General features: G+C 42.0%; 1 protein-coding gene across 4 annotated transcripts in view; it reads right to left on the bottom strand.

Moving 5' to 3' along the window:
- Positions 1–24,495, bottom strand: part of schip1 (schwannomin interacting protein 1) — a 263,453-nt gene that overhangs the window by 44,297 nt on the left and 194,661 nt on the right. The window contains exon 1 of one of the 4 annotated variants that reach the window (XM_010898301.5): positions 1,442–1,926. The exons of 2 other annotated variants lie outside the window; for them this stretch is intronic. In XM_010898301.5, coding sequence (XP_010896603.1) covers positions 1,442–1,447 — 6 coding nt within the window. In that variant the 5' untranslated portion in view covers positions 1,448–1,926. Of the gene's footprint in view, positions 1–31; positions 174–1,441; positions 1,927–24,495 lie in introns of those variants that run through there. One more of the 4 variants, XM_020049548.3, reaches the window with a different exon arrangement.

The raw sequence follows: 24,495 nt of genomic DNA, 5'->3' as shown, positions 1-24,495 counted from the left end.
CAGAATGTTGTGTAGCCAAGCCTAGACCTACCTGAGGTCACGAACCCAGCGCACACTTGGCCACACTTGGACTCTGCAACATTCACAAAGTGGTGCGTTTGTGTAGGTCTGCCGACATTATGGCTAAAATGTCGCAAACCTTACCAACACGCTAATAAACAAAACACTGTCTCGCTACTCCATCCGGACATTGTTTAATGACGATTTGGCTTATTCTGCCATAGCAAACTAGATGAGTGATCGTGTCGTGTTTCCTTAAAACCTCCAGCCCATTAGACAGCAGCATATACGACCAGTTTAGGGAAGCCGTGGGAATCCGTATTAAATCTCAACCCGCGATTCCTTTAAGGGCAACAGCTCCATCGGTGGTAAGAAGCTTAGTGTATAGCCATAAATTCTTAAAAAATTAAATAAAACAGCTGTGTCAAAGACGTCGGAAACAACATTTCAGTTCACTATCTATTTCGGGTCATATGTAGTTATTTAAAGTGATTCAAGGACGAAGTAGGGAGTATTCCCGTCGGACAGCTAGGTGGGGGTGGGGTTGGTGGGGCTATGGTTGATCCTTTCTCGACTCGGATTAACCTCCTAGCCTACAATGTGTGGATTTGGCAATAGCCTACGTACATTGACAGCTGCACGGAACCCCACCCCTACACTGAGGCGGGTGTTTCGGGTTTAATTCTTCACTTTAGGGAATGGCAACAGACCATCATATTAATATCTAGTTATTTTTATGTTATTATGAATTGGATACAAGCTTGGCACTTGCTCACAAGCTAAAGGGGCATTCAATTTACCGCCCAGCCTTTGCAACATCACGAGCGTTCCCAAAACCTCAGCTCTGCAAATACTATGCCAATTAATGGCAACATTTCATGCAGGTAAATATCAACTACATAAGGCCTATAGCCATAACGATCTATTCATTCAAACATGATGTAATGTTCCAGAAAAAAAAGTCACGGGACAAACCTGATATCCCCCGGCAACAGCGGTAACAGAACCGCCCAATTTCACATCGCAGATGTAACCAAAATAATGACAGCACACTGGCACCTTGTTACTATCAATAGAACACACACACAACTAATACAGACACACACATATACACACACATATATATATATATATATATATATATATATACTGCCTTGTATTTATTATATGTATATCTAATACACATATATAAAATGCCTTATGCATTACCACCGGTGGTTAACTAATTACACTAGTAAGGCAGCAATACAGCCTATAGGCTAGTAAACCAGCCCATGCTTCTAACTAATTATAGCCCACTAAGCTGCAAAAGCCCTATAGTAAAATATCTGAATGACAGGCAACTTGCATGCCTGTTCATAAAAAAACATATCCTGACCTAGGAGACATGATGCAAATAGCCTATTAGGCTAGTCATAACAAAAGCAACGCCAACACTTACTGTCATCTTCTCGGTATAATCTCGTCTCAAGACATCTTAAACTCAGTACCAGACATCAATTTGTTCTATTTGTGTCAGTAGGCTGTAACTTGGGGATTTTAGACGCTAGCCGGAGATAATACTACAGAAAGCCGGTAGTCCAGTCATTGCTCTGTGTGTATCTGTCGTGAAGCCCAACCCTCGAGCACTCCGCAGGCTGAGTTCAAAAATAGACGCGTTAAAAATCCCCGGTTTTGCAAGCGCCCGGGTCGCCGCTCCTCGCTCCTCTCCCGTACGGATGTCAAACGTAGGTGCGACCGTTAAGCGCATGCACACAACTCACACAATGATTGGAGATCGTTGTTTCGCTGTGCGTTTATCGTCCGCAAAAGTCAGCGTCTCACATATCTGTGTTTTCCGCTCTAAAACACGACCAGAAACATACAAAGAAGCCTGCCAAAGCTGCGTCTCAACACCCTAAATGATCTGGCACTCCATCGCAGCTGGCTGCTCTAACAAACTGACGACAGAACAGTACTGCCTTCTGCACCCACTGACCTTGTAAATGGTAGCCTGCACTGAGGGAAAATAAAGGCTACAAAAAAGGAAGAGTTATAGAACACTATATGTAGTTGAATAATTTAAGAAGACCTAGTGTTCTAAATAGTTTCAGAGCAGTTTCTTAATGCATAAGCTATAAGCAGCCTTGGACATCTCAAGGACTCAGCTGTCATGTCGTTTTTTTACTGAAGTTATGCATGTACATTGACTCAAAGGCTTGGTGATTTTGATGATCATAAAGATTACGCAAATTGTGGGTCTGAGCAGTGTTTTGGCCTAGAGAATTGTGGTCTGTTTTAGAGGTCTTCAAGGGTCCGGGTTAGGTCATCAATAAACCTGAGAACCGACAAGAACCCAATCAGGTTCAGTCTGAATTTTGAACTGGTCTTTCAGGTCCAGTTTGACGGTCATAAGGTCTTGGGTAATCTAGCACATCCATACCTCTAAAATTACTTGTCATCCTTTTTTTGTGTGCCTGGATATGTTTGTATTACTCAAAAATGCATGAGTCACCCACTGGCTCCCAGCAGCAACATTTTTATTGAATGTTTTATTTTCATCTATTCAAACAACACTGTTGTTGTTATGTGTTATATGTGTCACTGTTTGCAGACCAGGTAGGATAAATTTTTTATACTTTTTCCAGATGCAAGTTTACAACATTGTACTTTTTTAGAAAATATGGAGATAAAAAAAATAAATATATTCTATACACAACTGTGTATATATTGATTACTCTTATTGTTTTAATCTGTATCTTCCCAATCTCCCATCATCCACTGTTTCACTCAGGGGTGAAAGTAAGTAAGTCAGATTTTATTCAGCTCAAGGGCCTCAGAGTTGATGTATGGATACTTTGATGTCACATACTACTTAAGTGGGTGATTATACTCCCTCAGACAGTGCAAAGAAAACAGGGAATTGTCAAAGGTTTGAAACCCCAGCCCACTAGTGGAGGTAACCTATTGAAATACAAAATAAAACGTTTTTGTTCTGGTATTACTTGGCACCAATCCAACTACTCAGTCAATTAAGAGCCACGACTGTCCTATAAAATACATTTGGGTTATAATCTACTTACCTGACCTAGCACCTAAATGGTCTAAACCAAATGAAAAAACATAGGATAAGAGTAGATTGTCTAAATTTCATGAGGTACATATTCTTGCATAACCCAAATGCCTACTTAGAATGCACTGCAGGTATTTAGACACATCCACTTGTCTTTTTGCCAGACTGTAATGCAGTAAGTTTGGACTAATATCTCATTAATTCATTAAAATTCATTAAAATTATCCCCCGTCTATTCAATACTATGCACTACTTTTGGCTGAAGACAACCCATTATCCAGAAAGGACTTTTGGCCAGGGCTTTAAGTGCACTGCCTTTATCAAGGTAGAGCAGGTAGAGCAGAATATGATGCATGCAAAAGAAGTTGAGACAATGGTAAAAAAAAAAGATTCTCTAAAATTCTCTAAAAACTGCAACTGCTAGTAAAGTAAAATTTTTGGACATGTATTAATACAGCAGATCAGCCATCTACAACACACTTAGGCTGCCACTTACATCAATGTTGGCTACGCAGATTAGGTTTGATTCCTTAAACATTCCTTAAAGTTTATTGAAGGAGGACGGGAGCAGTCTATAGGTTATATACAGCTCTGGAAAAAATTTGAAAGCCACTGCACCTTTTTCTTTCCTTTCCAAAAAAGTTTTGAGTTCAGAAATCAATATTTGGTGGAATAACCCAGATCTTTAAACAAGGCTTTCATCCGATCATCCTCTTGATCAAATCCCAGAGGTTTTCAATGGGGTTTCAGGTCTGGAGATTTGGTGGTCCTCCATCCACATCTTGATTGACCTGGCTGTGTGGCATGGAGCATTGTCCTGCTCAAAAAACAAATTCTCAGAGTTGGGGAACATTGTCAGAGCAGAAGGAAGCAGGTGTTCTTCCAGGATAACCTTGTCCATGGAAGACAAATCTGCCCAATTCCAGCCTTGTGAACCATCCCCAGATCATCACCGATCCTCCACAAAATTTCACTGTGAAAATCAGAAAAGCTGAAAATCTGACTCGTCAGAAAAAATGACCTTACTCCATTACTTTATGGTCCAATCCTTATGGTGTTTTGCAAACTTCAGCCTGACTCTTCTTGCACAACTTCAGCCCTGCCCCTAGGAGCCTGTTTCAAACCGTCCTCGCCGTGCACTTCACCCCAGCTGCTGTTTGTAAGTCACTTGATGTCATCCTGACATTCGAGTGAGTTGCCGGTCATCTCGGTCAGTGGACAGTCGTTTTTGCCCTCTGCCAGTCTGTAGCTTTGTTGTCCCCAATGTCTGTTGCTTGACCTTGTTCTTATAAACTGCCGTCTTTGAAGTTTTCAGGATGGAAGCAACCTGACGCTCACTGTATCCCTCTGCCAGTAAAGCCAGAATGTAATCCTTCTTTTCCTCACTCAAAGCTTTTCTTTTCAACTATTTTGTCATGCTGAATAGTTATGTTTTTATTCAAATTACCTTTGAGGTACTACTTGCACTGTTTTTGCCATCCAGCTATTGCAAGAGGATAGTGATGACCGCAACAGTGGTTTTTATACTTTGCCTCATTAAATTAGATTTGGTTCAGGTAATCACCTAATCAGTACCTCAGTAAGTAAAATGAGGTGTGCCTGTGTTGGAATTTAACAGACACTGGAATAGAATGGCTGCCACATATGTAGAGATTCTGATTTAAGAAAAATTAGGAGGGGTCTCTTAATTTATACAGCTCTGGAAAAATTAAGTGACCGCTGCACCTTTTTCTTTCCTTTCCAAAAAAGTTGAAAAGGAAGGTTTTGAGTGAGGAACAAAAGGGTGAAAATTAAAAGACCACTGCAAATTGAACACTTCTGTTCCTCACTCAATCAATCAATTAATCCAATGTACCTATCAAAAGTGGTCCAAGGAAGGAAAAGTAGTGAACCAGCGACAGGGTCATGGGCGGCCAAGGCTCAATGATGCACGTGGGGAGTGAAGGCTTGCCCGTGTGGTCTGATCCAACAGATGAGCTACTGTAGCTGAAATTGCTGAAAAAGTTAATGCTGGTTCTGATAGAAAGGTGTCGGAACACACAATGCATTGCAGTTTGATGCGTATGGGGCTGTAAGGCCACAGACCAGTCAGGGTGCCCATGCTGACCCTTGTCCACTGCCGAAAGTGCCGACAATGGGCACGTGAGGATCAGATCTGGACCACGGAGCAATGGAAGAAGGTGGCCTGTTCTGATGAATCACATTCTCTTTTACATCACGTGAATGGCCGAGTATGTGTGCATCGCTTACTTGGAGAACACATGGCACCAGGATGCACTATGGGAAAAGGCAAGCTGGCAGAGGCAGTGTGAGGCTAACCCTCAGTGGGTTAGGGCTGTTTTGACGGCAAAAGGGGGACCTACACAATATTAGGCAGGTGGTCATGATGTCATGGCTGATTGATGTATACTAATAACAACACAAATGATTCTGTCGTGTTAATTACAGAGCACTACTTCAAAGACCCCTCACAAAAACAGGGGACACCACCATCATGTATCTCCCCTACCTCACCCTCACACCCTCATTCACATATTTCCCACTTCCCCCAGTTTTCATTAGACAAATCCCCCAAATGCCAATCAGTCACAGAGGCAGAGTGAGCTACCAGATAGTTAAATGCCTTCGGCGAAGCTCAGACACTTTGGTTCATCATTTAAGGGAGGAACGTGAGGAGTGTGAGTTAATGCTCTCACCAGGCAATTAGCTTGTCAACAGGAGGCTAATGTAGTGTGTTTTAGTCCTCTCTCTTACTCCGGCATCCCACCCCCTCCAACCTCAACACCCTCCACTGCAGTATCCAACCTCTTTGAAGTTTCTTTATTATCCCTCTTCAAGTAAAGGCCACATTCATTGTTTGATCCAAATGCCTCTGTCCTCTTAGAAATGAATCAGAAAAAAAGAAACACCTGTCAAGTGACAGAGATGAATTTCAATCAGAAGACTTTTGATCCATGTCTTTAACACCTTCAAAAGAAAATTGTACTGCCGATGCCTTTTACTGTACTTTTTTGGTTTGAGGCATGTGGTCAAAGGAAGTTCACCAACTAGTCAACATCATACAGTGCGGTTCACCTCAGGCAGTCTCAGTCAATGAACCCTGTTGAGTTTCTTTCATTGTGCCCTGCAGTGCCAATGAGCATTGACTTGCCTATGAACCTGCCAACCATCAGGCTTCACCTGTTGTACGGACGCTGCGAGGAGCACAAAATGCCTCCCATGTCTACAGTAGCTGGTACTGCCTACCTGCCATCCGTCAGAGAAGAGATGGTGAAACTATTCATCTGACAGACATCACTGAGGCCCTATTACTGACAGAGAGATATGGGTTAGAAAAAACCCTTTCAGATCATACTGAAAAACAGGGAACATCTTCTTCTGCTTATATCTATCTCACAAGCATTTTAAAAACAGACCGCCTGACAGTCGGTGAAAAATGTTAGCTGTCCGCCTCGTCAGGAACTCACCGACTCTGACAAAGGAATACAGAAAGTGACCTTGGAGGATTCCACATAGGGAGAACTATCCTATCTCTCTCGCTCTCGCTCTCTTGCTCCCCTTTTTGCCATCTCTTTCTCTCTCTCTCTCACTCCCCTTTTTGCCATCTCTTTCTCTCTCTCTCTCACTCCCCTTTTTGCCATCTCTTTCTCTCTCTCTGTTCAAGAAAGAAATGGGAGGAAGAAAAAGCACACTGTTACCTTGAAATAAAACTCAAGTTGAACAACACAACAGAAAATGAACCATCAAAAACAAGATTTGACATGGCTTTGACAGAACCGTTAAAGGCTGACTTGGGACATTAAAAAACGGTCAACATTTTATCAACTTAAAAACATTGGGTGTGCATTTTGTGGTTAATCAATTATGTTGATAGGTTAATTACACAGCAATATGTTGCATCCTGGGTAGGGTATCCAGATACTGCTGTTGCATTCTTGGTAGAGTATCCAGATATTGCTGTTGCATTCTTGGTAGGATATCCAGATACTGCTTTTGCATCTTGGGTAGGGTATCCATATATTGCTGTTGCATTCTTGGGTAGGTTATCCAGATATTGCTGTTGCATCCTGGGTAGGGTATCCAGATACTGCTGTTGCATCCTGGGCAGGGTATCCAGATATTGCTGTTGCATCCTGGGTAGGGTATCCAGATACTGCTGTTGCCTTCTTGGTAGAGTATCCATTCACTGCTGTTTCATAGATCCAGTAACTGCTGTTTCCAGCTCACTACTACCCATCCCTCCTCCAGTACTTTCATTCAATTTTTACTGGATAATTCCCCTCCCCCACCCCGGCAACACAATTACGGCATGGTATATATTCTTGTGATCCTGCAGTATATGTACTAGCTTCTGATGGTAAAATACAAATGCAAAAGATTTTTGGGATAAACGCCAAGGATGTCCCCCCCACCCACCACGGGCCTGGCTGCAAGCGTACCACCTGCACCCCCCATAGTTACGCGCATGCTAAGATGAATATGGGGAGATGGTGCCCAGATACCGAATACCAACTTCCAGAACTCCATTATATCAAATGCCTTAAGCTTGTTGGTTTATTGGTAGAGAGAGACATACAGCACCGGAAAAAAGAGACCACTGCACCTTTTTCTTTCCTTTCAAAAAATGTTGAAAAGGATGGTTTTGTGTGAGGAACAGAAGGGACCACTGCAAATTGAATGCTTCTGTTCCTCACTCAACTTTTTTTGGAAAGGAAAGAAAAAGGTGCCGTGGTCTCTTAATGTTTTCCGGAGCTGTATTGTTAGTTAAGAATAGGGATGTCAGATGTCCACAATGGAGGTCTGACCTTTGACTTCAGGTGTCCCTCTGCTACCTTTTCTTTTTGCTTTATATTTTACTTATTGCTTACTGTCATAAAAATGTCACTGCTCAGAACGACACTGTGTTATTTTTGTGCATTTGACAATAAAAATACTTTGACTTTCACTATTGAATATCAACAGTGAATATCACTTGGAAATACAGGCATTCAGCCTAAGCCTTTATCAATGCGGTGTCTTTGTTTCCAAACTGGGGGATAGTGTGTGTGTATGTGTGTATGTGTGTATGCTTGTGAGTTTTAGGTTTTTTTGTGCTGAACAATGCTAATGTGGACAGTGGGCTCACATTTTCAATGAACAATGTGAATAGGACTTTCAAGCATGTTTAACCCACTCTAGGCTGCTGGCACGGAGGACATCCCAGTGGTGTCCTTCGAGAGTACCCAAACCAACTAGTGGTATTGTTTCCAGACATGTTCAATCTTTTCCCCTCCCAGACATTTGTCCCCACGTACTTAAAAATGTCCACCATTGTTCCAGTACCCAAACATATCAAAGTGACCGAGCTAAATGAGTAAAGCCCAGCAGCACTCACATCGGTCACCATGAAGTGTTCTGAGAGGCTGTCCAAGGACCACAACACCTCCATCATACCTGCCACCTAGGAATCACTGCAATTGGTATATCGCCCCAACTGAGACAAGGATAACGCTGTCTCCTGGAGACAGGAGAGCATGCCCATCTACACTGAACAAAAATCAAAATGCAACATATGTTGGTCCCATGTTTCATGAGCTGAAATGAAAGACCCCGGAAATGTTCCGTACCCGTAAAACAAATTAGTTTACATCCCTGTCCGAGTGCTTTCTCCTTTGCCAAGATAAACCCTCCACTGACAGGTAGCATTGTATCAAAAACCGCATGGTCATTACACAGGCACACATTGTGCTGGGGACAATAAATGGGTACTCAAAAATGTGTTTTGTCACGCAACACAGTGCCACATTCCTGAGTGCCACATGCTTCAGTGCCAATGTCTCAGCGCCACATGCCTCAGTGTTTCAGGGAAGGTCATCTGCATGCTTTTCATTCTCACCAAGGTCTTGACCTGATGGCGGTTTGGTGTTGTTACTGATTTCAGTGACCAAAAGCTTATGAGAAATCCATAGATTACAGGTCAATGAATTCATTTAAATCGACCAATTTCAGTATAAGTTAAAATCTTTAAAATTGATACACGCTGTTTAATATTTTTTGTTTACTACACTTATCAATGGGTTGCAGTAAAGAGGGTCAGAAGACACAAGTTCCATTGGATTTTTTATTTTATTTATCCAAATACGTAAGTCACTTGAGAACCAATTCTCATTTTGCAGGATGGTGCTTTGTTTTAATGGACTTGAAACAGTCACCCAGTTACATGTACAGCCTGGTCTATATTACCGGTCTGCAGAATTCTAGAATGGGCAAAGGATGGAAGCCCACTTCAGGCTGATTACATCAAACTGAAGGGTACCGCTAATTAGAGGGATGGCAGCAGATAGACATCACCTAAATTAACCCAGCCAGGAAAAAGTCCACTGGGAGGGGGAGAAATATATGCCTAGGTCTACGTGGTCCCCTAGACCCTTTAACAACTGGATAAGTATGTGTCTACGATGATTTTCCCTCTCACCCTATTATACACTATTGGCTTTCATCCCCTTCTCTGTGTCTTTGACTCTCTAACGTTATATAATGTATAACATCTACATTACATAGTCTAACACTCACTTTTTTATTAAAGAAATATACACTCACCTAAAGGATTATTAGGAACACCCTACTAATACTGTGTTTGACCCCCTTTCGCCTTTAAAACTGCCTTAATTCTACGTGGCATTGATTCAACAAGGTGCTGAAAGCATTCTTTAGAAATGTTGGCCCATATTGATAGGATAGCATCTTGCAGTTGGAGATTTGTGGGATGCACATCCAGGGCACGAAGCTCCCGTTCCACCACATCCCAAAGATGCTCTATTGGGTTGAGATCTGGTGACTGTGGGGGCCATTTCAGTACAGTGAACTCATTGTCATGTTCAAGAAACCAATTTGAAATGATTTGAGCTTTGTGACATGGTGCATTATCCTGCTGGAAGTAGTCATCAGAGGATGAGTACATGGTGGTCATAAAGGGATGGACATGGTCAGAAACAATGCTCAGGTAGGCCATGGCATTTAAACGATGCCTTATTGGCACTAAGGGGCCTAAAGTGTGCCAAGAAAACATCCCCCACACCATTACACCACCACCAGCCTGCACAGTGGTAGCAAGGCATGATGGATCCATGTTCTCATTCTGTTTACGCCAAATTCTGACTCTACCATCTGAATGTCTCAACAGAAATCGAGACTCATCAGACCAGGCATCATTCTTCCAGTCTTCAACTGTTCAATTTTGGTGAGCTCGTGCAAATTGTAGCCTCTTTTTCCTATTTGTAGTGGAGGTGAGTGGTACCTGGTGGGGTCTTCTGCTGTTGTAGCCCATCCGCCTCAAGGTTGTGCGTGTTGTGGCTTCACAAATGCTTTGCTGCATACCTCGGTTGTAACGAGTGGTTATTTCAGTCAAAGTTGCTCTTCTATCAGCTTGAATCAGTCGGCCCATTCTCCTCTGACCTCTAGCATCAACAAGGCATTTTCGCCCACAGGACTGCCGCATACTGGATGTTTTTCCCTTTTCACACCATTCTTTGTAAACCCTAGAAATGGTTGTGCGTGAAAATAACAGTAACTGAGCAGATTGTGAAATACTCAGACCGGCCCGTCTGGCACCAACAACCATGCCACGCTCAAAATTGCTTAAATCACCTTTCTATCCCATTCTGACATTCAGTTTGGAGTTCAGGAGATTGTCTTGACCAGGACCACACCCCTAAATGCATTGAAGCAACTGCCATGTGATTGGTTGATTAGATAATTGCATTCATGAGAAATTGAACAGGTGTTCCTAATAATCCTTTAGGTGAGTGTATATAACTATTCACAACACATATCACGCTCAACCATTTCTCACAATATTGTTCTCCCATCCTGACCAAAAAACATTATACACACACAGCCTCTCAAACTTCACAGTTAAATGTTTACCAATGGGAAAATCATCGTCATTCTTAACTATACCTAAAAAGTGGTCACTGAAAAGCAACAACATGTTGGATGATTTTAGCAAAGATTGGTATAAATACCCATGATTGGCTGTAATTATACAGTTTTCAATAATTGCAATACAGAAGTTTCAAAAAGCCCATCTTACTTTCCTTACAGTATTATTTGACAGCTGAAGCCATTCTGATAATGATGGTGGCTCCTGTTCTAATGTTTTTGATTGCGCGTTACTGTTATAAACAAATAGTATCATGAGGATTTTCTGGAAAGTTAATTCCTAGGAAGATAAAGGCTATAATTGTGTGCAGTTTATTTCTGAATGCTCCGTCAAAGAGAATGTCACAGTATGACTTACTGGGATACAGGCACACTATTATCATCCTTTATGACAGAGTATAATTCATCAGAATATTATCATCCTTTATGAAAGAGTCTAATTAATCACAGTATTATCATCCTTTATGACAGAGTCTAATTCATAACAATATTATCATTCTTTATGACTGGGTCTAATTCCTCACAGTATTATCATCCTTTATGACAGAGTCTAATTCATCAAAGTATTATCATCCTTTATGACAGAGTCTAATTCATCAGAATATTATCATGCTTTATGACAGAGTCTAATTCATCACAGTATTATCATCCTTTATGACAGAGTCTAATTCATCACAGTATTATCATCCTTTATGACAGGGTCTAATTCATCACAGTATTATCATCCTTTATGAAAGAGTCTAATTCATCACAGTATTGTCATCCTTTGTGACAGAGTCTAATTCATCACATCATTATCATCCTTTATAACAGGGTCTAATTCATCACAGTATTATCATTCTTTATGACAGAGTCTAATTTATCACAGAATTATCATTCTTTATGACAGAGTCTAATTTATCACAGTATTATCAACCTTTATGACAGAGTCTAATTCATCACAGTATTAACATCCTTCATGACAGGGTCTAATTCATTGAGTTTCTGTTTACATTTAATTTATCATCCTTTATGACAGGGTCTAATACATCACAACATTATCATCCTTTATGACAGGGTCTAATTCATTCAGCTTCTGTTTATATTTAATTTGGAACTGGAACTTGACAGCCTGAAAAATCTGACTGATTACAAAAAAATTGGTGGTGGAATAGATCTCAGTTCATTCAGAGATATAATTTTAACATCTTCATGCAGGTCAGACATTACCCAAGCTCCCATGGGTAAATGTCTCCACAACATCTCTGGTCTGTGATTGATGAATTCTGGATTGATGAAGTCCCTAGTAGACATATTGCATTCGAACATGATGTCTGTGTCTAGATTTTATTGTCCTGATGTCCTTTAATTTTCCTGGTCAGTCCTGCTTTTCCCAAAATCCTGTTTGAGTAAAATCTTGAGATTCCCCTACTTTTTACTGAGTGGACTGTGTTTGTTGTGTGAATTGTGAAACCGTGTCTAAGAGATACAGCATGTCTAGATGCCCATAACAGCCACTGTAGGCGATAACAGGTGTTAAAGCATTGTATGGAATAAAGTTCCATTCACTTTGAATAGCAAAGAGAAATAGTTAGGCATAATATATAATCTGGATATTAAAGGGTTGATAGGAGGTAGGGTTACAACCCTAATGATCAATACCGATAAATCAGTGGAAATGACCGGTGCAATGTCGTTGCCTGCACGTTTGCCAGACACATCCACTGTAGAAGCAGCTAGTTGTTTTCAGTGGCCATTTGTATTGTGCGGTTTTGCAGCTCTTTTATTGCTTTCAGAAACTTCCAAATAACACCTGCACATAAATGTTGTCGGGGGATCTATCTCGGGAACCTGCGTTCTCTGCAGCATGACAGAAAAAACAGCAAGTGCCCGTAGTTAAGTGAGAGAGAGCCACTGCGACACTGAAACTATGTCTGGTCCCTCAGCTGGCTGGGCTGGCACACCTCCATGTCCATCTCTGTCTCTGTGCCCTGTCAGCAATACAGCAAGGGAGGCAGTCCAAAAGACAATTTATTGCTCTCACCAAATTGGATCACGTCTCAGGCGCTTTGAACACACCTGCTGTTCTCCACCTTTGCCCGTAAATGACTACATGCAGAGAATGGGGGGGGGGGTTGATTTAGAGAGGGAATAAAAATATGGAGAGAGAAAGAATCATTGAAGGAGATGGAGAATCATGGGAGGAGAGGGAGAATCATGGAAGGAGAGGGAGAAGCATGGAAGGAGATGGAGTATCATGGGAGGAGATGGAGAATCATGGAAGGAGATGGAGTATCATGGAAGGAGAGGGAGAATCATGGAAGGAGAGGGAGAATCATGGAAGGAGTGGGAGAAACATGGAAGGAGTGGGAGAAACATGGAAGGAGAGGGAGAATCATGGAAGGAGAGGGAGAATCATGGAAGGAGAGGGAGAATCATAGAAGGAGAGAAAGAATCATGGAAGGAGAGGGAGTGTTGTTGCTTCAGACAACCCAAATTGTCTGAGCAAGATCTAGGATCCGATTACCCAGTGTTAAGCTTTAAGATAACATCTTACGTTATAACTCCATTAAACCTGAGCGGGTGGAGGAGGTGACATTCTGACAGAGTTGAAGACATTATTTTGTGTGTATGTTTGTGTATGTAACTGTGTGTGTAGGGGCGGCCCTCAGGGGCCCTGCAAGATGGCGGAACGCTGTCCAGTCAAATTACTCCTTTGCCGGAGCTGGCCGAAAAAACGATGTCTCGCTTCACCCAATCACAGACATCCTTATAACTACACAACCGATGGACGAAGAGAAAGAAGGGTGAAAAAAGTGGAGAGAGAAAGATCGACAACTAAAGAAGGGAGAAAAGTAATGCTAGGGAGGCAGGAGTAGTGTGAGAGAGTGAGTGAGGAATGGAGGAGGACTACCAGGTCCATGTCTATGCAAAAGGAGGACGACAGAGAATTATGGCACGATTAGCCCTGCATCTACCCTCAATCATCTCACACATTCACATGCTCATTGATGCTCACAGTATATTATGGCACTGCATTATAGTGCAATACAGCAAACTAAGCAGAATAGCAATAATGCCAGAACAGCCTGAAACGAAGACTCATCAAAAACAACACAAAACCAATTGGAGTGGTTTCTAAATGTGTAGCAGAAATCTGTTTTCCGTAGAGGCCTACATTAGCCTTTAGTCCTGACAGGTGCAAAAGACAGACAGAAGACGTGTGATGATTTGAGGTACACAGCAACTGTTTGTGATTTAAGGCAGTACTTTAAACAACTTAGGAGAGAAAAAAGAGGGGAGTAGAACAAACACATTAAAAGGAGCACACTCAAGTCCTTAAGCAAGAGCAAGGGGAGTCGGGAAAGAAATTCAATGTTGCACTTCAAGGAGACAATGGGACATTGTGTAGGTATTTGGGAAGAAATGTGGGTGGTGAGGAAAGGGACTTCAGCTGTACGCCTGAAAGGCAGTTTCCCGGCACTCGTGGACTTGTACTTTTCATAGTGATTAGTTAACACACATCTTTCAAAGTGTGTGCAAAGTAGGTTGACTGTCTTGGACTCAGTCCTGACAGAACGATATGTAGAGATTACAAAAGTAATCCACGAGACAGGAAGGAAAGTAGATCAGATTAGTGTGAATCATAATATTCAGGCCCCTTGAAGTGGATTATGTAATACAATAGTGATAATTAGAATCCATGAATGAATTACTTCAGAGGTAAGCTTACAGGACATCTGTTGAATTTAAGAGCCATATTCTGACAAACACAGGATGATATAGACATTTAACAATGTCTATTTAAAGCCATTCCACCTGAAATGTGCCGTCACCTGAATTGGACTCGGTTGAAGTCCTAGTGCGCTGTGGGGACATCCCACACATCACCACCCTCAAGGAGGGATTACTATCACCATCATGATCACCAAACCAAACCGCTTACATACGCTCTCTCCTTTTCTCTCTTCATCGTTCTGGCTTTCTACTGTACTCAGTCTAACTCTCCCTCTCTTTAATTTAGTCTTCTCTGCACCTTTCCTTAATTGTTTCTCTCCGTCGACCCATCTTTTGCTCCCTCACTCTCTTTACCCACTTTATCCACCTCTCCACTCCCCTGCACTCTGCCAGCAGAGCTGACCATGACTGACAGAAAACCATACATCTTAGATCACGACACAGTATTTCTGAAAATAGCCAATGTAATAGATAATATCACACATGGAAGGGTTAGAGTGGGTAGGAGTTGGGGAGATAGCTTTGCAACTAAAGGCGGAAAAATAATATAAATCTTACCCACTGCTGTGTAAAATGACTACCAGTAATTGTGAACTGGTTTGCATTGCTGAGTCACCTAGCAACTGGCTTGAGTCGGTAGCGCAGCATTAGAGAAGTGTGTTGAGGTCACCTCATGAAGACCGGGCTTTCTGAGACCACTTTGCGGTGTTCCTCCAGACCACTTTATCTCCTTGAAAACATTTAACAAGTAGGTCTCAATGTGCGGCGTGTTGTGGTCAAGTAGGACCGTACATATTATCCCGGAGATTACGATAACAGTGAGAGCAGATTTCTCCAACACTTACCTGATCCCTTCCCAGCTAACTCCTAAACCCTAAACATGGTCACCCCTGAAGCAGCTCTCTGCACAGGGTGGAGGAGGGAGGATAGGGCGGTGGATGGGTGGAGCCTGACGGCTGGAGGCTGCGTTCACCTTGTGTGAATATGCAGACATTTTAATGGACACTAACGTCCTCAGCAGGACTCCTCTGAAAGGGGGCCTAGATGACGGGGTTGAGCAGACGCTTTCAAAATGACCACTTAGATCACTCTGATCCAGCCTTCTCCACCCCCCCCCCCAGCCCCCCCCCCCCCACAAACGCCTCGTCGCCCTGTCTCTTCTCACCTGAGAGCAATCATGCGTGCTCCCTCCCACACTGGAAGCAGCTGGGGGTGGGGGAGGGGGTGGTTGGTGAGCTCTTATGCCCAGCGCAAGCTTCAATTTCCTCAGCGCTACTTTAGCCCTCCCCCGCACACCTAAGTGCCCATGTCTGCCCGGCATGGTGACAGCTGGCATCTGTTCCTTGGACTGGAAAAGCTGTCTGATGGGCGCAGCGGGTTGCAAGCAGGTGTGACATTTTCTCTTCTCCTCCAGTGGAACTGAAACCACAAGTAAAACCTCAATCCTCCTAACCCCTAGTGTGATGCTAAGGATTCGACAGCCATACCAGAACAACACCTGGATGTGCGCATACAGGGTTTGCGTGTGTGTACTCCATGTGCGAGTACCGCTATACCCCGCTATCACCTGCAAAATAACAGTACCGGCTTCCACGCTCCAAGAAAAGGTTAGAAACCCCAGGCAGAGTTTAGCCTTGAAGAGAGATGCCAGCCTGCCACTCTTGCTCTCACCTTGTCATGTTTTGGCTGCCTGCCCAAAGGTCAAAGGCTATTAACATTCTCACCGTGAAACAACCATGCTTTAAAACCATTATCACAGAACCATAGCCTTATCTCTTTTTCTCTCTGTACCTCAAGTTTCTCCTGTTGTTTCTTCGGACTAGACCTGCTCTGAAAGACAGAGAAGTAAGGGATTGCCACCTAGTTAAAACGAAAATGTAACAAACTTAATATAATCTGCATAATTTTGTAAATTGACTGTACATTACAATGTACAAAGAATTTGGTAAACCTATCCCTTAAGACATGTATTATTATATGACTATGCAACTGCAATGTAAATACATATTAATAACTGTATGAACAACGGTGTAATTACGCAGGTAATTATAATAGAATAATGATTTATCAGTATAGGTTATTACATCACATCCTGTAGGTCTGTTATTACACATGATTTTTGTTTTAGTAATTACACAATGTCTTGTTACACATGTAAATGTAATTACACATTTGCAGTCAGTTCTGTTGCACCATTTGGTAATTGTGAAATGTTGCGGACTGCATCTGTATCTAACACCTGCTACAGGCTAATTTTCCATGCTTATTGCCTGGCTACAATATTTTCTTCAATCAAATGTTATGTAAGAACAATGAAATTAATTTGTAATTAATATTTACCTACCTAGGAATAAGCAACTTATGAAAAACTCAGGTCACACACAGTTAACTTCATACTATTTCTGTGAACAAACATGAATCCTGATTTCACACATACACATACAATCTCACCATTGGCTGTACAAACCCAAAGCCTGGCTACAGAATATGAACACATTTAGCTAAGCATACAGATAAAAATGCCTTTAGAAAAATGAAAATTACCATAAAGATACTTCAAGAATCTTACAGATATTGGTCTGCATTCCACATTAATACGATAACTTTAGACCATAACACTATCTAGAGGCCTTACATTAATTACATCGGATTTAATGAACTGCTTTAAGATATAATTTTTTATCCTGCTAAAAGAATATCATAACATTTTAATTACAATAGAAACATTCTAAAAACATCTCTGAGTGGATAATAAAAGGAAAAATACAGAAATGGTGCACACCACTTTTCCTTGCATTTGATGTTCATTACGTTTGCTTAGCTAGCTTCTTTGGATAGCCTAAACAGACTAGCCAAACTCCATAAAAGTTACTATGCGACTTGTAATTCAGTTATATGTAATTCAATACCTGACAAAAGATTGTTGTCAACTACTACCAATGTTAGATACAGTGGGGAGAACAAGTATTTGATACACTGCCGATTTTGCAGGTTTTCCCACTTACAAAGCATGTAGAAGTCTGTCATTTTTATACAAACCCGATTCCACAAAAGTTGGGACACTGTACAAATTGTGAGTAAAAAAGGAATGGAATAATTTACAAATCTCATAAACTTATATTTAATTCACAATAGAATATAGATAACATATCGAATGTTGAAAGTAAGACATTTTGTAATGTCATGCCAAATATTGGCTCATTCTGGATTTCATGAGAGCTACACATTCCAAAAAAGTTGGGACAGGTAGCAATAAGAGGCCGGAAAAGTTAAATGTACAGATAAGGAACAGCTGGAGGACCAATTTGCAACTTATTATGTCAATTGGCAACATGATTGTGTATAAAAAGGGCCTCTCAGAGTGGCAGTGTCTCTCAGAAGTCAAGATGGGCAGAGGATCACCAATTCCCCCAATGCTGCGGCGAAAAATAGTGGAGCAATATCAGAAAGGAGTTTCTCAGAGAAAAATTGCAAAGAGTTTGAAGTTATCATCATCTACAGTGCATAATATGATCCAAAGATTCAGAGAATCTGGAACAATCTCTGTGCGTAAGGATCAAGGATGGAAAACCATACTGGATGCCCGTGATCTTCGGGCCCTCAGACAGCACTGCATCACATACAGGAATGAAACTGTAATGGAAATCACAACATGGGCTCAGGAATACTTCCAGAAAACATTGTCGGTGAACACAATCCATCATGCCATTCGCCGTTGCCGGCTAAAACTCTATAGGTAAAAAAAAAGCAGTATCTTAACAGGATCCAGAAGCGCAGGCGTTTTCTCTGGGCCAAGGATCATTTAAAATGGACTGTGGCAAAGTGGAAAAGTGTTCTGTGGTCAGACAAATCAAAATTTGAAGTTTATTTTGGAAAACTGGGACGCCATGTCATCCGGACTAAAGAGGACAAGGACAACCCAAGTTGTTATCAGCGCTCAGTTCAGAAGCCTGCATCTCGGATGGTATGGGGTTGCATGAGTGCGTGTGGCATGGGAAGCCTACACATCTGGAAAGGCACCATCAATGCTGACAGTTATATCCAAGTTCTAGAGCAAGATATGCTCCCGTCCAGATCTTTCACCCATAGAAAACATTTGGCGCATCATAAAGAGGAAGGTGCGACAAAGAAGACCTAAGACAGTTGAGGAACTAGAAGCCTGTATTAGACAAGAATGGGACAACATTCCTGTTCATAAACTTGAGCAACTTGTCTCCTCAGTCCCAGACGTTTGCAGTCTGTTATAAAAAGAAGAGGGGATGCCACACAGTGGTAAACATGGCCTTGTCCCAACTTTTTTGAGATGTGTTGATGCCATGAAATTTTATTTTTTCCTTAAAGTGATAGATTTTCTCAGTTTGAACATTTGATATGTCATCTATGTTGTATTCTGAATAAAATATTGAATTTGAAACTTCCACATCATTGCATTCTGTTTTTATTCACAATTGTACAGTGTCCAAACTTTTTTGTAATAGGTACTCTTCAACTGTGATAATTTTTAAATAATTAATTAGCATTTTATTGCATGACATAAGTATTTGATACATCAGAAAAGAAGAACTTAATATTTGGTACAGAAACTTTTGTTTGCAATTACATTTGCAAACACATTTCCTGTAGTTCTTGACCAGGTTTGCACACACTGCAGCAGGGATTTTGGTCCACTCCTCCATACAGACCTTCTCCAGAGCCTTCAGGATTCGGGGCTGTGGCTGGGCAATACGGATTTCAGCTCCCTCCAAATATTTGGCTAGGCCACTCCAGGACCTTTAGATGCTTTTTAAGGAGCCACTCCTTAGTTGCCCTGGCTGTGTGTTTCAGGTCGTTGTCATGCTGGAAGACCCAGCCACGACCCATCTTCAATGCTCTTACTGAGGGAAGGAGGTTGTTGGCCAAGATCTCGCGATACATGGCCCCCTCTATCCTCCCCTCAATACGGTGCAGTCGTCCTGTCCCCTTTGCAGAAAAGCATCCCAAAGAATGATGTTTCCACCTCCATGCTTCACGGTTGGGATGGTGTTCTTGGGGTTGTACTCATCCTTCTTCTTCCTCCAAACACAGCGAATGGAGTTTAGACCAAAAAGCTTTATTTTTGTCTCATCAGACAACATGACCTTCTCCCATCATCCAGATGGTCATTGGCAAACTTCAGACGGGCCTGGACATGCACTGGCTTAAGCAGGGGGACCTTGCGTGTGCTGCAGGATTTTAATCCATGACAACGTAATGTGTTACTAATGGTTTTCTTTGCGACTGTGGTCCCAGCTCTCTTCAGGTCATTGACCGGGTCCTGCCGTGTAGTTCTGGGCAGATCCCTCACCTTCCTCATGATCATTGATGCCCCACGAGGTGAGATCTTGCATGGAGCCCCAGACAGAGGGAGATTAACCGTCATCTTGAACTTCTTCCATTTTCTAATAATTGCGCCAACAGTTGTTGCCTTCTCACCAAGCTGCTTGCCTATTGTCCTGTAGCCCATCCGAGCCTTGTGCAGGTCTACAATTTTATCCCTGATGTCCTTACAGAGCTCTCTGGTCTTGGGAATTGTGGAGAGGTTGGAGTCTGTTTGATTGATTGTGTGGACAGGTGTCTTTTATACAGGTAACGAGTTCAAACAGGTGCAGTTAATACAGGTAATTAGTGGAGAACAAGAGGGCTTCTTAAAGAAAAACTAACCGGTCTGTGAGAGACGGAATTCTTACTGGTTGGTAGGTGATCAAATACTTATGTCATGCAATAAAATGCAAATTAATTATTTAAAAATGATATCAATCATACTGGATTTTTGTTTTAGATTCCGTCTCACAGTTTACATGTGTACCTATGATAATAATAACCGACCTCTACATGCTTTGTAAGTAGGAAAACCTGCAATATCGGCAGTGTATCAAATACTTGTTCTTCCCACTGTAAATATTGATTATGAAGAATTGTGTCCACATAGGAGATCCACTGGACTTTTCTGAATCCTAATCAGAAAGATTTTAAATGCCAAGTAAGTTTCATAACAAACTTGTTCTGTTCTCAGCTTTGCAACCATACTCTCCCTGGAACCCATTTCTTGTTCTGGTCCGTTGGTGCAGCAATTTTGTACAAAAGAAATAAAAACAAATAAGAACAGCAGCTGGGATTCTCCTGAAGTCCACTATCATCTGTACTGTCTTCAGGGTGTTGAGCTCCAAGTTGTTCTGACTGCACCAGGACACCAGATGGTCAATCTGCCAGTCATGTGCAAACTTCAGGAGCTAGACAGATTGTTGAGTGGAGGTGCAGCTGTTGGTGTTCAGGGTGAAGAGTAGGGGGGACAGCCTTGAGGGGAGCTGATGGTCAGGGGTTCAGACAGGTGCTTCCAAAGCCTGCCTCCTGTTGGACAAAAAGGCAGTGATCCACCTGCAGGTGGACTCGGTCACTCCCAGTTGGGACAGTTTGTAGTTGTAGTTTCACCACCTCAACTTCCTTCACCCTGACATGGAACTGCACAAATTCTTGATCCCCCCAGAATTACAACAGTGATTTCTTCAATGCTTTCTTTAATCTTTAGTAAACACCTTTATGCATAGTGAACACATCTTTTACAATTATGGGGACAAATGCTCTTACATATCTTATTATACGTAGAGAGATGTTCTTAAGTAAAAAAAACAGAAGCACAGACAAACTTTCTTTCCTTTCTCCATTTACGCTGTGTGATTGAACACCAAACACACCTGATTCTTAGCCTTAGGTATGTAACATCTAGTTTCATCAATGCTAGAAATGGGGCCTGCTGAATGGTTCTTCCTGCTCTTGGATTAGCCCAAGGATCATGTGGAGGGTAGAAGGTTGGTAAATAAAGTGCCTTGATAAAGTGCCTTCTGGCTTGTAAGGATTTGAGTCTGGACATCCGGATTGAGTGAGTAGCTTTAAAATATCCAGAATGACATCAGATGTGCTTCCGAAGACACATATCTCGACATTGACTCTTCTGGGTCCACAGGGAGGTGATGCAATGAAGCATGGCTTTAATCACAAGTTGGATAACAGAAAAGATTTGTAAAAGTACAACAACAACAAAAAATACTATGGGTGTGATTCCCTTAAAGAAGCCTTACTATGAAGTGCAAAGCATGCCCCTTCATATGCCTGGTCTCTCTCTTTCTGAAATGCAATCAGCCAAAAGCCTACTTTTGGTCATTCAAATTGACTTGCGTTGTAATTAACTAGCAGCGTCTATACAACATTTCTGTACTTACACTAATTGTCTTAGTATTCTGACAATAGACACAAAGTTTCCTTTTCTTTGTATATTTCTTTTTATGTGTGTAAGATGGCAATACAATAATGAGATGAGAGAATCTGGATGTAGCCCAACCCAATCAAAAAACAGCTCCCTTGTCCTGAACAAGAAGAAACAGGCGATCATAAAGGTTCCACAGATGTCTGCAGACAGAGTTCTCACTACCCAGCAGGAGTGAGGGAGAAAGCGAGAAAGGTGTGGGGGTGGAGAGAACCTTATTGTGTGGGCCTCCAGAGGCCATAGGGAAGAGCAGGGCTGCATTCTAATCAGAACAATAAAGTCACCTAAACTGAGAGGGAGGGGCCAGAATGATCCCAGACAGGGAACTGCCATTGGTCCTGCAGAGGCCTGTTTGACTAATCCCACCGCATCAGTCACTTGATCAGTCACTAATTGGTTAAAGGATGAGTGTCACTGCATGCAAAAAACATAGGTGTAGACACACATGTAGCATGCACACAGAAACACACACACACACACACTACTGAGGGACACACTCAGATGAGCAATCTCAAGTCAAATCGATCAAGGTCCAGAGCTAATGGAAACCAGATAGCAAAAGACTAACCAACCTCTTCCAGCCTCTCTCAAACACACAGTTAATGGGCTTGCTTCATGGTGAATCATGCAGAAGAATCAGAGGTACTCCTGGGACACATAAGCATTGTGCTAACTAACTCCAGTTAAAGTGGCGGTTATGGATTTCCATCAGCCTGTAATTGGGATTGGGATGGGAGTAGAACATGACCAGAACCCCACTGACAGCTACGCGTGTGTCCAGGTGGTTGCACACAAACACACACCCTATTATCCCAGACGATGTGGCGCACCACAACATGTTATTAGAAGGAGGTATAGACATGGGAGCAGACAGACAAACAGCTACCACAGGGGGGAGAGAAAAGGGCTCTGCCAAGCCCGGCTCAGTATATCCAGGGCAACGTCATGCTGGGAGGGACAGGACTGTCACTGCAACACAGACACAGAGAAGGGAAACAGGCCCACTTGGTTCACATTTACAGTGGATATAAAAAGTCTACACACCCCTGTTAAAATGCCAGGTTCTTGTGATGTAAAACAATAAGAAAAAGATAAATCATGTCAGAACTTTTTCCACCTTCCACCTAGTATGAACTATAAAGTTAACAATTCACTGGAAAAACAAACAGAAGTCTTTGAGAGGGAAAAATGTAAAACTCACAATAACTTGGTTTCATAAGTGTGCACACCCTTAAACTAATACTTTATTGAAGCACCTTTTGATTTTATTACAGCACTCAGCCGTTTTGGGTAGGAGTCTATTAGCATGGCACATCTTGACGTGGCAATATTTGCCCATTCTTCTTTGCAAAAGCGCTCCAAATCTGTCAGATTGCGAGGACATCTCCTCTGCACAGCCCTCTTCAAACCACCCCACAGATGTTCAATTGGATTTAGGTCTGGGCTCTGGCTGGGCCATTCCAAAGCGTTAATCTTCTTCTTTTGAAGCCATGCTTTTGTGGATTTGGATGTGTGCTTTGGGTCGTTGTCATGCTGAAAGGTGAACTTCATCTTCAGCTTTCTAACAGACACCTGAAAGTTTTGTGCCAAAATTGCCTGGTATTTGGAACTGTTCATAATTGTTCTTCGGGTAATGTGCAGTGTTGTTTTTTGCGCCAAACATACCTTTTGGTATTATGGCCAAAAAGTTCAACCTTGGTTTCATCAGACCATAACACATTTTCCCACATCCTTTTGGGGGACTTTATGTTAGTTTTTGCAAACTTCAGCTGGGCTTGGATGTTTTTCTTTGTAAGCAAAGTCTTCCGTCTTGCCACCCTACCGCATAGCCCACTCATATGAAGAATATGGGAGATTGTCGTCACATGTAGCACACAGCCAGTACTTGCCAGAAATTCCTGCAGTTCCTTTAATGTTGCTGTAGGCCTCTTGGAAGCCTCCCTGACCAGTTTTCTTCTTGTCTTTCATCAAGGATGTCCAGTTCTTGGTAATGTCTTTGTTGTGCCATATTTTCTCCACTTGATGATGACTGTCTTCACTGTATTCCATGGTATACCTAATGCTTTGGAAATTCTCTTGTACCCTTCTCCTGACTGATATCTTTCAACAATGAGATCCCTCTGATGATTTTGCTCTGAGATGGCTTTTGCTCTGAGATGCAACTAAGGAAATGTCAGGAAAATCCTACTAGAACAGCTGAACTTTTTTTTTAAACTTTAAATGATGGCAGGTGTGTAATGACTTCTATTTAACATGAGTTTGAGTGTGATTGGTTAATTCTGCACAGAGCCACATCCCCAGATATAAGAGGGTGTGCACGCTTATGCAACCAGGTTATTGTAAGGTTTTTATTTTTCATTTTATCTTTGTCTCATTCTTTTACATCACAAGAACCTGGCATTTTAACAGGGGTGTGTAGACTTTTTATATCCACTGTAAGTCCTGTGCAAATAATGCAAACCACGCTAGAACCGCACAGATGTAAGCAGGGCCTGGGTCTGTGCGACAGAGAGCAAGAAGAACTGGA

This window comes from Esox lucius, chromosome 1, assembly GCF_011004845.1.
Source record: "Esox lucius isolate fEsoLuc1 chromosome 1, fEsoLuc1.pri, whole genome shotgun sequence".
NCBI classification, from domain to species: domain Eukaryota; kingdom Metazoa; phylum Chordata; class Actinopteri; order Esociformes; family Esocidae; genus Esox; species Esox lucius.
The sequence above is the reverse complement of the archived record's forward strand: the minus strand, read 5'-3'. Positions and strand labels throughout refer to the sequence as shown.